The following is a 13,681-nucleotide window of genomic DNA, read 5'->3' as shown; positions in this document are numbered from 1 at the left end:
GACACACATCCAATCTCAAACTGCCCCCTCTGCATGCAATTAGGAAAATGAATCCATGGCAGCATAAGTTTACAAAGGACAAAGAGCAGCCAGACACAATGGTCACAACTAGCCTACTTTAAGACATCATAACAGCAGCTGCAACTGCTCAAGTTGTGTAAGTTGCTGTTGATCTCTGTAATTTGCCCTTCTCGTCTGAACCTAAACCATCACCTGGAGTCCATCAGTGCTGTAGAGATGCTTTGGATTCCTGGTATAATAGCTCAGCAATGAGGTTGCCATAGTGGAATTTCGCCTGGTGGAGAGATTATTTAATTGCTGTTGTAGTCTCTGGCTGTACTGAGATGAAGTCAGGCACACAAAAGCCTTTGTTGATGAAGCCAGCCATTGTGGGCACATTCCAGTAACGTCTTAAAAGGTGTTTCTTTCATACCAGCACATCCAGTGCATTATATAGCAAGATGTGTAACTGTCACATTTCAAGGGAATGGAGCAACCAATTCAATTATCGTAGTCATCATCCTTGCCTACACCAGCAAACTAATTTCTGTAACATTTGTCGGGATTTTTGCTGATTATGAAATTGCCTTGAACCTTCAGTTATTTCACACTTTTCAAAAGAAAATCAACAATCAGTTTGGTCATGTCTCAATGATGCTGAGTTTAATATGGACCGGGGCCATTTAGAACGGGGGGTCTCAGAAATATTGTTATTCCTTGCTTCAAACTGAGACCAAACTGGCACATGGCACTGCAGGAACAGTCAGAGCATTCAGGGTTCCAAGTACATATTGGCCTTGTTTATGGCGGAGAAAAATATTTGTCATGATATTTGCACAAGCAGAGAGCATGAAATCCTTGTGTTTTTAACCCATGGGGTTATTGTCACAAGGGCTTGGTGTGTTAAAATTTAGGGGCTCTCTTTTTTTATTAAAGCTATAGAAGCTATTTACTTTTCTTTCTTAAAGCTTTAGAAGCTTGGGTGACCTAAGCAATTCCTCATAACAATTACTCAGTTCTGGTAAATCAAGGCACCATTACTGGCCCGACGGGAAACTGTGACCACCCACCTGTATGAGGGAATTGAGACAGGATACTAGACAGGATTCTGGGAGTTTTGGTGAGGCCACACAGTGATTATTTGATTCCATTCCAGCTTCGACCCCTAACCCCCCATGCCCCCCCTCCACATCACTGATATTAAGGAAGCTGTAAACTCCACGCAGTGTTGATTGGAAACAGAAGCCCCTCGTTAACTGTGAATGCTGAAGATAATTACAGAGTGCCCAGACTACCTTTCTGGCTGTGAACAGACAGCTTTATTAAGAGGGTGACCAGGCTTCACAGTTAATCATTCAGAGTCCCCCAATACTAAAACCAGCATGGATGCACCATAATGCCAAGAGAGAAAAAAAACAATTGAAGAAAAAGTGCCAAAAGTGCTGCATTGTGCAGTAAGCTCTGAGAGACTGCCGCCCCATTCGATGAGCATGCACAATCTTTAAGTCATGTTAGTGGATGTGTGCAGGAGACGGGTGGTAACTGGAAAGCAAGGCTATTTATTATTGTAGCTCCTGCACTGAGAGGATTTTTATACCGGGGGGGCAACAGGCTTCAGTGAGTCTCTCATTCCACAATACAACACAGCCCGGGTCCTGATCTCCATGACCGAGCTCTCTGGACTGATACTGAGCCAAAACAAGTAAGGGGCCGTGTAACATGGTGAGTAACGGGGTCACGACTCATCCAAAAGCAGCTGGTGTACAGTGAGAACACCTCCTGGACCAGACACCCATCCACCACCACACGGCTGTTACCCATAATTCATCTCCCTCACCAAGCATTTTATAAAACATTTGGAGTGACTCAGCTGGAGATTGATTCCCCAGACTTCCAGGATCAGAACATACACTCTAAGCACAATTCCTTTCTGAAAATAAGGAAGCATGTGAATCCTTAATTTCTGTATTATCATAGGACATAGTTATATATCTTTTACGAACCTTATGAACTTGAAAGATATGTATATGAAGTCTGGCCCGTGTGAAAATAGAGCGAATTGTGTGAATCTTTTCAAGCACTGCCTTATTATATGAAACAAACCTTATGAGCTTGAAATGAACACCTCCTATTTCATTAGTTTTGCATCACACACTGATCAAGACAAAAGCCATTCAGGCCATTATGTCAAAAGAGGAATGGATGATTCACCCCTAATAAATAAAGCCAACAGTAACTGCATTTCATATAGAGATGAGATAAACCACAGACACTGTAATCCAATCACAGCTGATTGCTCAAGCCTGGACAATGCTGAGGGGGCGATATGCTGTCTGAGGCCATTGTAAATACGACTGCTTTTTTTGCGCCACTGTAAAATTCCATAGTGCAGATCAATCCAGGCGTTAAATCCATCAGAAGCAAACGTTCCCTAAACTCAGGTTCTATCAGTTTTCCAATCCTTTCATGCTCCACCAGCCTGCCCCGACATTTCTGCACTCGTCTTTTTCCTCGTTCATTTCATCTCGTTTCCCCGCATCCCGCCCAAGCAGCCCCCGCGTCCGGTCGACATCAAAGAGAAAGTTGTGCTCGATGCCAGACATAATGTGGGCATTACCTGAGGTGGCACGGATTAATGCAGAACCTCATTAGGGCCAATAAAGTCCTGGCGCCATGCCTTTGATGTGCCTGCCCCATCCTTTTTGCACCCACCCCCCTCCCCCACCAACCAACCCCCCTCCACAAAAAAAAACACTCCCACTGCTTCCCTACTGCCACTTCCTGCTCAAAATTCATGTGTCAGCATATCCCCTCACATGCTGTAACACTTTACTTTGACTTGTGGGTTAAAGACGGATCCTGTTACAGTAACTGTAAGTTTATCTATAAGAAATGGGCTCAGAGAACTTTTGCCCAGTATTGTTGAGTGGCTTCCAGAATTTTACTGACACTGCTCTATGGTCCCAGCCCAGCAGAAACCCTAACATTTGGTTTAAACAGGGGGGGTTAGCTCAGACTGAACGTCCTGTAGATGGGAATATTGGAAGGACATATGGAGCCACCGATCCTCCGCTGCCTCCTTCCAACCCTCCCCCACTCCACCCCCGCATGCCCACAGCTGCTAACAAAACCCCTCCCCCTACAAAAAGCCCTGTTCTTAATGTTTTAAGCAGGCCTGGTTGCATTCCATAAATTAGGCGCAATGAGAACAGCCCTTTTACTGTAGTCTAGATGCCAGCTCTGCCTTCCCAGGAGCCTCTTCTTCTGCGAGCGCTTTATGGTGAACAGCTGTGCCCTTTCAGACGCACACTGTGACACTATACAAATCCCAGCACTTAGAACTGCTCCAGTTAGCCTCAAACGCAAACCCAGGTTGAATTTCCCAAAACCATAAGTACAACACCATTACTGTAGGCAACACCATTGTGGGAAGGGAGTACAGGACAACACAGTAATCGTGCTGTGAGCACCTTTCCCTGCTGATAAGGGAAGATTACACCTCTATAAACCACTATAGGCCAGAACTGTTAGCACAGATAGTCCCCTTCGGGTTTCGGTAACTGGTGAGTAATCATAACACTGTTGCTAATGTCAGAATTTTGAAGATAAGAAAGGTCACACTGTCTTTTTCTTTCTCAAGATGCTCTCTTCCCAAAGATACAGCCTTGGATCCTTCCTTACTGCTTACTGTGGTTTGCCAAATACTTTTAGGGCTTTGTATTACAATCAAACTGGATTAAAACGTTTAGTTCTTCCCCATGTTTTGTACAGCATTTTCTAGAAAGCATAAATAACTGCAGATGCAGGACCTTGGCAGGATTTTATCATATAACATAGTTGGGTGTATGATAAAAGAATACAAAAATTTGACTATGCTAAAGAACTACAGTACAGCTTCTGTTTACTTCATTAGAGCCTGGTTGTCAGGCTGCAGCATCCATCACAGAATTCTGGGGATACATGACCTAAAAAATGTTGGCAGTGAAATATCATGAACGGCATGCATGTCCAGAACTGTTTCAGTTTGAAACAGCCAAGCACAGGGTCCCAGAACTCAGGCCTGAACCCCAGACAAGCTCATTCCTCGCACCCTGAATGTGACACAGGCTTAACGGCGCCCCCTACAGGCCATGTGGAATTTCACAAGGGACCAGATTCCTGCATTATTTATAGTATCTTGGTCACTCCAAGTGGACCGCCCGCTTTGAGAGATATATTTCATGTTTGATCCTAATGTTATGTAATGCACTGTAGTATATGTGCTGAAGAGGGACAGTGTGGAAGAGTCGGCTCTGATGCATGTGTGTGTGTGTGTGTGTGTGTGTGTGCACCCCTGTTTGTATGTGTGTGTGAGTGGAGGGGGGAGTAGTGGTCATAGCAGAAGCTGGAGGAAATCCCGGTATGAAAATGTGTCCTGTCTGCCAGAGCAAGAGAGGAGGCATGCGGCTTCATTTCCTCAGAGCTATGAGATGTGGGTCTCACACAGTCTGGAACATAGATGAGTTTGGCTAGCCCGTGTCATTGTTTTAAAGCTTTCCCCCCTCTATCTGATCGACCAACATATGTCCAACCATCCAGAGTTTACCCCCACTGTCTGGGAATGTTGTGGACACAAGAGAAGGGGGGCTATTCAGGACCTGCTTACATGGATTAGAAGTATACAATGTCCAAAATTTCCTTTTTTTAAATTCAGGTCCTCTAAATAGAGCAAGACAAAAATCAAAAACAAGTCTCCTCAGCCGATCACTTGATCCTCTTTGTGCTTACACACGTGTTTGTGATTTCGCATATGACAGTGCTGGCAGTTGGTTAGATATCTGTTGCTATGCGAGCTCTGCAGTGGTTTGTTGCCCTTACCTTGTCTCCGGGATGTGGCCTCATCACAGACACGCGGTCATAGCCTTTCCTCAAGAGCACCCACAGAGCATCCAACTTGCCCTAGAAAAAAACGAGAAAAATCAGATTCTGCAGAAACACCCTCTACATGGACACCACTCCAGAGGAGGCAAGGTCTGTTCTTTCCACATGTGCCAGTGGAGTTTCCACTGTGCATTCCCACCACCGAGGGAGTTAAGATAATAATAATAACTTTGATTATATTGCACTTATCAAAGGATAAGTACAAAATGCTGTACAATAAAAATGAACAATTAAAAAGCAATTAAATACATGAATTAAAAGCAAGTCTAAAAAATAGGACAAAAATAGGACTTAGCAAGTCTGATACCCTCAGACACCTGTTTGCACCTATATAAGACACCTGTTCCAATTCCAATGTCAGCAGTCTGAAGACATAATGTATAAAATGTAATATCTGTAGAGGGAGTTAACCTGCTCAATTTAGATTTAGTGAGCCCTGTTCTCACAGGATGTTTCCTCTAATTGTGTGTGAAACAGATCTGACACTTTAACTCCCAAGGAAGCTATTCACTGTCCACCAGGAATTTAAGATTATTACTCACTAGAGCTGCTATGTAAATATAAATGTGCTCATATTCATAACATGTCTGGATGATGAGTCAAGATTATCTTTATGGTGGCATAATTTATCAGTGAAAAAAAACAAAAGAGAACCTCAGTGAGTTTGGAGAAGCACAGCAATGTTGTATGAGATCCAGTGTGAATGACTACAGCCTTATATGTGCATATTGGCTCTGCTTCCTATCAATCATTAGTGCATCTGGTGCATAACTTTGCCAAGCGGCCTTGATGCCCGTATAATGCAGTCAATGCTGAGGACTGTTGAGCTGTTCTGTTTCGGCTGGTGGAAGGGTATGTAATCGAAATTGTGCTCCAAAGCCCAGGCTATGTCTTGCATTACTTGCAGTGTGCTGTTAGAAAATCTGACCTAGTTTATCCGCTGCTGCTCTCCAAAGCCTGAATTTGGAAAAGCTTGTTTGCTCATTGAGAATCCTGCATGGCTCCAGGAATCGTTTGAGGGAGGCGGGCGGTAGGGGTAGGTGGAGTTTGGGGGGGGGGGGTGCAGGGGAAAAAAAGACAGGGAGAAAGAAAGGCTGTTTTTTGTCTGAAAACCGCTAGCTCTGCAGCTCTAGTCCCCCGAAGGTCAGTCCAGTTCATGTCTGGTTTCTATTAGCAATCCCCAGCTGACTGTGTGTGCATGAAACAATGCATTAACTCGCTCCTGGACCGGCCCGTCCCAATGCAGACCGGTCGCCGTCAGCGGAGCTTCGCATCGCGAAGGGGCGCGCTGTGAGCGTTACACCTCGCGATCGTCATTCTGAGCTCAGGCCGAAGGACCGGGCGTCACCCACTTCTGCTTGACTCTGAACCACAATTAAGCTCCCTCTTTCTCAGTACCAGTGAATGCCAAGGGAAGGGGCCTGTACGTAATTCAGCGCTGTAGCCCCACCCCCTTCACACCCCCGCTGTGTTGGAGAGGTATGAAATGAAATGCGTCCCTTCACTGATGATGCCCACACAGGTATCATCCTGAACGCGTCATGCAACTCGAATCAGGAGAGCTAGCTTCGCAAAGGCCGCGGACAAGTTCTGACTCTGCGCTGCTGCCAAATAGCATCCTGTTACTGTAGAGGAAGTCGGTGCTGGCCGCAGACCCAGATTTCTTTTCCTGTGGAACCAGTACATCAAGCTAAACCAGGGGCTAGAACTCAAAGTTGATGAGCTGGAACCAGGTAATGCTTCAGCTGTGTGTGGCCATCCTCCTCTTTAACTTTGCGTGAAAATGACCCATTTGTTCATTTTTTCTAACACACCCTCCAGTCTTATGTCAGTAACAGTTAAAGAGAACTAACTGTTTTTACAGTTAGACAAATAGTTCAGAGAGACAGTGACGTCAGATAGCCCACAGTATATTCTTAATGTTGCAGTCATTTATGATATTGCCCAAAGGGATTTAAGTGCACTGCTATGGAGAACCAGTAACTTATGAAGTATAGCCACAATTTTTAAAAAGTTAATGCATGGTTTTTTCCTCTTTTTCAGTGATGCAAGCTACAGCACCGGTTATCAATCACCCTGACAGATCGGTCTTTAGTACAAGAACTCCGATTTTCACCATTTGTTGGAAATAAATTCAAATGGCACTCCAGAGGGGGCTATGAGTGCTGCACAAAATGGCTCTCTGTTCCAGCTGAAGACAGATTCAATTACGCCTCATCAAGTTACTTCACTGATCAGCATGGTCAGTGCACAAACCATGGTGTTTCAAAACATTACATTACACGAGAACAAAGGCTACACTGTTCCTGTTTTGGATAAGGCATTATTATCCAACTCCACACTGTACTTGGGAAACACATCCAAGGGTATGCACAAATTGAGCAAGATCCTGTCCTCCCTGTGTCATATTCTCATAAGTAGGGACCTGTAGCCGCTGTCCCATCTGCCTGGCTAACCGCTACAAGGCCATAGACCTGACTGCAGTGTCCTTCCGCCCAACAAACACATACACAGATACACACACACACACACACAGACACAGAAAGAGAAAGAGAAGAGAGAGTAAAATAAAAAAAGAAGAGCCTGGGACTACAAAGTAGGAAAATAACCATCATTTTGAACAACAGTACAGAGTTTGACTGCACTGCAGAATATTCATCAGTTACAACACAACCTTGCCATTTCTCTATCCAAGCACATCTTACAGAAAATAAATAAGAGGCTACACTTTGTTCTACACAGACTGAGACAGTAAGAGACACCAAATATCATCATTTACCTGCCCAGTAATCACAATTAGAGATGACGAAGGACAAATCTGCTGAGTCTAGGCTTTTAGACTAAGACCCAGCATTGGCTATGAAAGGCTTTTACTGTGATAGTTGGATTCTGCTATGCTCTTTCAGGCCCCAGATGTTTATAACAGACAGCTGTGAAAAGGCTGTTGTGCAGCGGAGGGATATTCAAAAGGAGAACTAGCATAACAGATGTGCAGGCAGAGTGTGGATGTTCAGGAGTTTATGAGCCTTGATGACACAATGTTTTTTTTTAACTGCTGCAGGTTGAAGGGGTGACAAGTCACCATTGCATGGGATCCTGCGTTGTCAAATAAATAAAATAGCTTCCTTTGTTGATGATATGATCACATCTGGCTCCCGTGGGCACAGAGAACATCCAATGACGCTCTCCCCTGGCAGGGGTGGGAGGAGCCACCTCCTGCCCTTCCCCCAGTTCAACTTTGACGTACCTTGATGGGCGAGTACCACTTTCGAGGTCCCAGTGGTTTGCGCATGCCGTTGTTGAGGGTGCGGGCCGGCGGCAGCTCAAACTCCTGCTCGGGCATCTTCACCCGAGCATTCTTGGCCTTCTCCAGCTTGGCACCTTCCTCCGTGGAGCCCTTCTCTCCCCAGCGAACCTGCAGCCGAGACGCATACATTCATACCGGCTCTGCGTTTCTTTTGTAACTCTTCAGTAATTACCTTATTTTGATTTATAGTTAAAGGCTATTACTGAATCAGCTTTGGTCTGTATAAATTGTTGGTTTAATCCAGACAACGATCTTTGAATGGAAATGTAAATGATAACAAAGGAAGAGATACCTTACTGAAGCCATTGAGAACTGTATTTTGTGGCTGTAGCTATAGTCTAAGGCAGCTGTGTAGCTTTGGGTAATGAATAAAATACGATAAAGCTGTGGATAATAGAACATTATTGTGTTTATGGTAGAGGAAAGCTGGGGTCACTGTTTTGTATCAATTTGAGAGAGCACAGGTAAGCATTGTGCCACAGTCTAAAAGCCTGGCTCATCTCATACTGTGTGGGTACTGTGGTTGGTAGAGTGTGGTTGTGGATATTACCGAAGCTAAAGGATAGCTGTAGGTGCTGAGGAAGGAATTGTATGACCATGACTACTGAACAAGACATAATGTTGTGGTCAGAGTGCTAGCTGTAGCTGTCACCTCCATCCTTTTGATTCCTCCCACCCCTCTGCCCCCATAGTAGGAGGCATCCACTGTAGGCCACTTCTTCTTAGGAAACCCATCATCCTCTTCATCCTAGAGAGAGAGAGAGAGAGACAGAGACAGAGAAAGAGAGAGACATCCTGTTAGTAAGGGCAACCTGCTTATAGGTCACCTGTCACCTCAGGGCTTCATGTGATAAGGTTACTGCAATAGCACAGTCAGTACACTCAGCTGCGGAGCGACTCATTACATCAGCTCTCCCTGATCTTGTCTCCTCTGATCCGCTTCAAAGTCTTTGTAACAGTGCCCAGCCTGGTATGACTTCATTCTTCCATCTTAAAATTAACGCCCACCCCCCAGCCCCCTGCAAATATTAGCTCCTTCGGTTTCCCACTTACTGCCAATGACCTTTGTCAAGCCTCAGGATGTGACGAAACCCATCAACTCCCCACCCCCCTCCTCAAATTCCAGTCTTTAATTCACCCACTCTGCATTCTGGAGCTGATCCATTCCACTGTGGCACGGTAGGGGTTGGGCCATTTCAACTAGCAGTTGAAAGAATAACCATCAGCAGCAGAGACTTACAATAAGTCCAAGGCCTTTGCTGAGTGGATAATTCCCTCAAGTCCCAGCTAGGGAAATCAAGTGGAGCGAGGTGTACACATTTTAAATAAGGCAGGGTTCCACTTAATTTCTTAAAGGCTCAGACTAGCTACCTCAAAACAACATCGCTGCAATGAAGCTACTTCAGAACTGCTGCCTGTTCTTCTCAGATAGATAGACATGTGCAGTCATCTCACTGAAACAAACACATCAGGGTCACTCTGTCCCTCACCTCCTCTGGCAGCTTTTTTATTGTTTGACAATTCAACTTTTATGTCAGAGGGTAGAGTAGAAACCAAATGTGACAAATATTTAAACACAGAAACTTGGGAGGTTTTATGGCCTTACACAACAGTAATAGCTGTTGTGGTCATACTTGGAATTGTGGTAATAATAATAAGAAAAAATGTTTGATGTCCTAGTAACGTAGGCAGTCTATGAAATTCAACGTTTTCCTTTTGTTGTCCTGTGCTCAGTGTGAAATATTGTTCCATTAATCCGATTTGTGCTTCTGGCAGATTGTAAGTTCTCAGTGGCCAGTTGAAAAACAGATGGCTCTGCAAGTGACCATAATTAGAACCTTTTGCAAACTTCACGAAGATGGGTCCCTAGTCCCCTTGATATTTCACCATAGAGTTAATATTGTTGCTTCATGTGATTTTCCTTATGCAATCTTTCAAAGTGTTTACCAGTTCTGGTGTTTGGAAATGAATTCCAGACATCACCTGCATATCACAAGTCTATTGCCTCTCACAGATCTACACATTTCACTTAGCCTCACCACAATGTTCAACAGCATAATATCATAATGTTTAATGAAGCAACAAAGGCCATTTGGCTCAATAAGGCTCATCACTTAAGCTACTATAGCATAACACTATATGAAGCCTTTCTCTGAACATTCAAAGAGTCTCAGCGTCCATTAGGAGTCCCAATGAGCTATACATTAATCACTACATATGATACATATTCAACATATGCCCAGTTATTCTTTTGACAAAATGAAACTTCAAACAAATTGTGTCAAGAGGAATGATGTTCCGAGATACAAATTGTTCTCAAAAAAATCTCAATGACAGATTTGAAACAAGGAGAATTTTAAAAATATCCTAGTAAATCGTAAATTGTAACTGTACAGTTTTTGGCTAGCAATGGGATGGTACATTGTCCTGAGAGAAAAAATAAAAATGGAGGAGCAATCTTCCTCGATATGACAGTGATAGAGGTGGAGGTGAGGGCTGGTGTAAGATAGGGGGAGAGGAGTGCTTGAAGACTAAATCCAGTCTTGCCCTGCTTGTTTCCAGCAGAGACTGTTGATTGTCAGCTACTACGAACCTAGAGAGACATTCCTCCATGTTATGGCATTTCCTGTTTTTAAGAAAAATCTAGTGAAGAAGAGACAGAATAAAGTAAAAAGAGGAGCAAAACAGAAAGGGGGGTGCTTTCTTCATAGCTGGAACATGTGGAAATATTTTGTAATCATCCCCTGGTTTTATATCTCTCTTTTATTTTGGAGCTGCTGTCGTTTAGTAAGATTGATTATTTTAATTAATAGCTCTTTGGTTTTGAAATTTGTTTATATGCTAATTAGACTTATGGGATTAAAGTCATTCTCAGACTGATCTATTTCACCAAAATATATATATGCATGCTTTGAAGTTTGAGGCAGCAGAAAGTAATTAAAGTCTGGAGATTTTCAGCAAAAACAAAACAAAGAAATACTATGAAATACAAAAGAAAGACTATGAAAGCAAGTGTATGCCTACGTATGTGTTTACATGTTATGATGACACCTGTGAATGGACCAGAGTAATGATTTCTTGGGACTTGAACAGCTGGAGCTACAAAGCAACTTTTGGACAGCCTTACTTTGATTAAGGTTTGGGAAGTATATAGTTCTGCCACTTTAAATTACTTCAGAGCACTTTTTTCCAAGGCACATTTTGTTAATTGAGACAATTTGAGTCTTCTGTGTTGGGTTCTGCAGAGGAAAGAGTTTGAGATCTTGGAGTGCTAGCTTTTTTCTTCAGAGCTCTCGTTTTGCTTTTTTTTAATCAAACAATACGGTCAACTTGACTGCAAAAACAACATGCTGGGCCGACATTCCAGAGATCTTGAAAACAGATACAAGGCGTCCCTTACCGAGCTGTCTTCAACAACCGGAGGAGGGGGTTCGTGGATAATCTGTGGAGGGGATAGAGAGAAAGAGAAGTCACACTTCATAACAAACACGTCAGAGCACATGATCTCCTCCGCTGTGGATTCCTACCTAACCTTTTTTTTTATTGGCGTGTCAGAGAGCCAAAGAAATGAGTTCAATGTGTGCCAAAAAAACTTGGTTACATGAAAACACATGACTGTGGAATTACTTTTTTCTTTCCCCTCTCTCTGGCGTTATTTACAGGGACGTTTCACTGACCTAGAAATCTGCCGTCCATCTGGCTCTTTTCCTAAACTGGAGAGTTTGGGTGGGTGGGTGGGTGGGTGGGTGGCGATGGTGGGGGGAGGGGCAGGGCCTGGAGTTGACAACACGAGGTGCCGCAAGAGAATGGTCATGTGCCTGTCCTCCTATTTTTCCCCCTTTGTTTTTGTTTTTGTAAGCTACGTGGAATTCTGGGCTGACACGCTCCTCAGCCATTCAGTCGCTACACTTGTAGGGCTGCCTCTTCCCGACCCAGCCAAGATTACGAAAACCTTCCACTGGAATACCAATGCGTGTCCAATACTCACACTAATGAGCACACGATTTGGCTCTTTTGACTGACAACTCAGTTGAAGCTGCATTAATTAAAGCAGCATGATCAATGAATTTGAGATGCAGCACAACACTCGCGTGAAGTGGTGAGTGCACCAGTCATAGAGGCGTGGATGTTTGTAGGGCAGCATTCCAGTGAACAAAAATCATGCAGCATTAACTAGCATCAAAAATGATGTCAAATGCAAAATTTGACGTTGCCCTTGCTCCTCTTGCGCCTACGACGCGAACGAATACTGTAATGAAACCAGACTTCTTTTTCCTTTGTGCTTTTCCAAGGGCTGAAATGCAAGCCCATTTTTCCATGGCAACCTGGGATCATTTTCCTAAACAGACCCGGGCAAAGGTGCCTATTGGAAGAAAGCGAGGGACACAGGAGGTGAAGAAACGAAGCCTGAGTAGTAAAAATAGAAATATTTTTCCATCTTCTCCCCCTACTCGACTTCAGCACTCGTAAAGACTCTTTCTATGGAGGGAGGAGTAACCTCTCTCAAGGCTGCTATAGAAGCACAAGCAGTCAGATCAGTTGGGTTAAATACTGTATGGAGTTCCTTAAATGAGAAGAGCAGAGTCCTGGAATGCGGTTAAAGTTCAGCTGAGGAGGTGCACAGGTGGGCATCTGATCTCCGTCTCCAGGGAGACTTGATGTCATCACCGCGCAGGCGTTTTATCAGAGGTGTGTTGGTGTAACGCGCCGACCGCATCCCCCCGGAATGGGCCGAGCGCTGGAGACCCACGCTGATACTCCCCTCGCGCCCCTCTCTCGCCCCTCTCTCGTCCTCCCTTTCCCCAGACACCGCATTCCTCCCCTCGTCCAGCACTGCTGCTCTCCAAACTCCCGATCCAAGAAAAGAGCGATATAAAAACAGGCATGAAACAGATCCTCGCCGCGCTCCGTCTTATTTTCTGTTTCCTCTTTCTTGTTCTTGTCCCTTTTTCCGGCTCTCTGCAAATTTGTTTATAATCCAGGAGTCACACCTCTCCAACTTGTCTTCGAAGTTGCCTTTTTGGCTGTGCTCACAAGACTTCCTCTCTGGTTGGCCATGTACGGCTTGGATTGGACCCTTGAATGGACCAGTCTCCAGAGGTCAGTCTTCAGTGTACTTCAGTTCACAGGAGTCTCATTGCACACGGTAGCTTTGGCCCTCTGTAGACGGATGGCTCTCATTTCCTTCAGCCACTCATCAATCACATCTCTAATGATGCTCTACCCTTTAACCTATCAGAGCCGTTCTTACTGAAAGTGAAGCTCGCTTGTTCTTCTGCTTGTTCGTGTCACACAGCCGCCGTGGAGGGAAATGGATTTCTGGTATGCAGATTCGCTTGACTTGGGTTTCAGTGACCCCACCGTGACACAAAATAATGTCTCCATCAAGTTCCATCCAGTCTTGACCTTTTCCAATAATGAGCTTGGTGAAGTATTAACCAACTGGAAGGAAGT

At 44.3% G+C, this 13,681-nt stretch overlaps 1 protein-coding gene across 3 annotated transcripts in view; it reads right to left on the bottom strand.

Moving 5' to 3' along the window:
- Positions 1 to 13,681, bottom strand: part of LOC135261300 (anthrax toxin receptor 1-like) — a 39,632-nt gene that overhangs the window by 4,602 nt on the left and 21,349 nt on the right. For all 3 annotated transcript variants that reach the window (XM_064347463.1, XM_064347462.1, XM_064347461.1), the window contains 4 exons: positions 11,628 to 11,669; positions 8,880 to 8,975; positions 8,168 to 8,335; positions 4,858 to 4,938 (listed from right to left, as the gene is read on the bottom strand). In XM_064347463.1, the coding sequence (XP_064203533.1) occupies positions 4,858 to 4,938; positions 8,168 to 8,335; positions 8,880 to 8,975; positions 11,628 to 11,669 (387 nt within the window). The remainder of the gene's footprint in view (positions 1 to 4,857; positions 4,939 to 8,167; positions 8,336 to 8,879; positions 8,976 to 11,627; positions 11,670 to 13,681) is intronic.

Source organism: Anguilla rostrata, chromosome 8 (genome assembly GCF_018555375.3).
Source record: "Anguilla rostrata isolate EN2019 chromosome 8, ASM1855537v3, whole genome shotgun sequence".
In the NCBI taxonomy this organism is placed as follows: Eukaryota; Metazoa; Chordata; class Actinopteri; order Anguilliformes; family Anguillidae; genus Anguilla; species Anguilla rostrata.
Note: the sequence above shows the minus strand (reverse complement) of the source record. Positions and strands in the feature narration are given on the sequence as shown.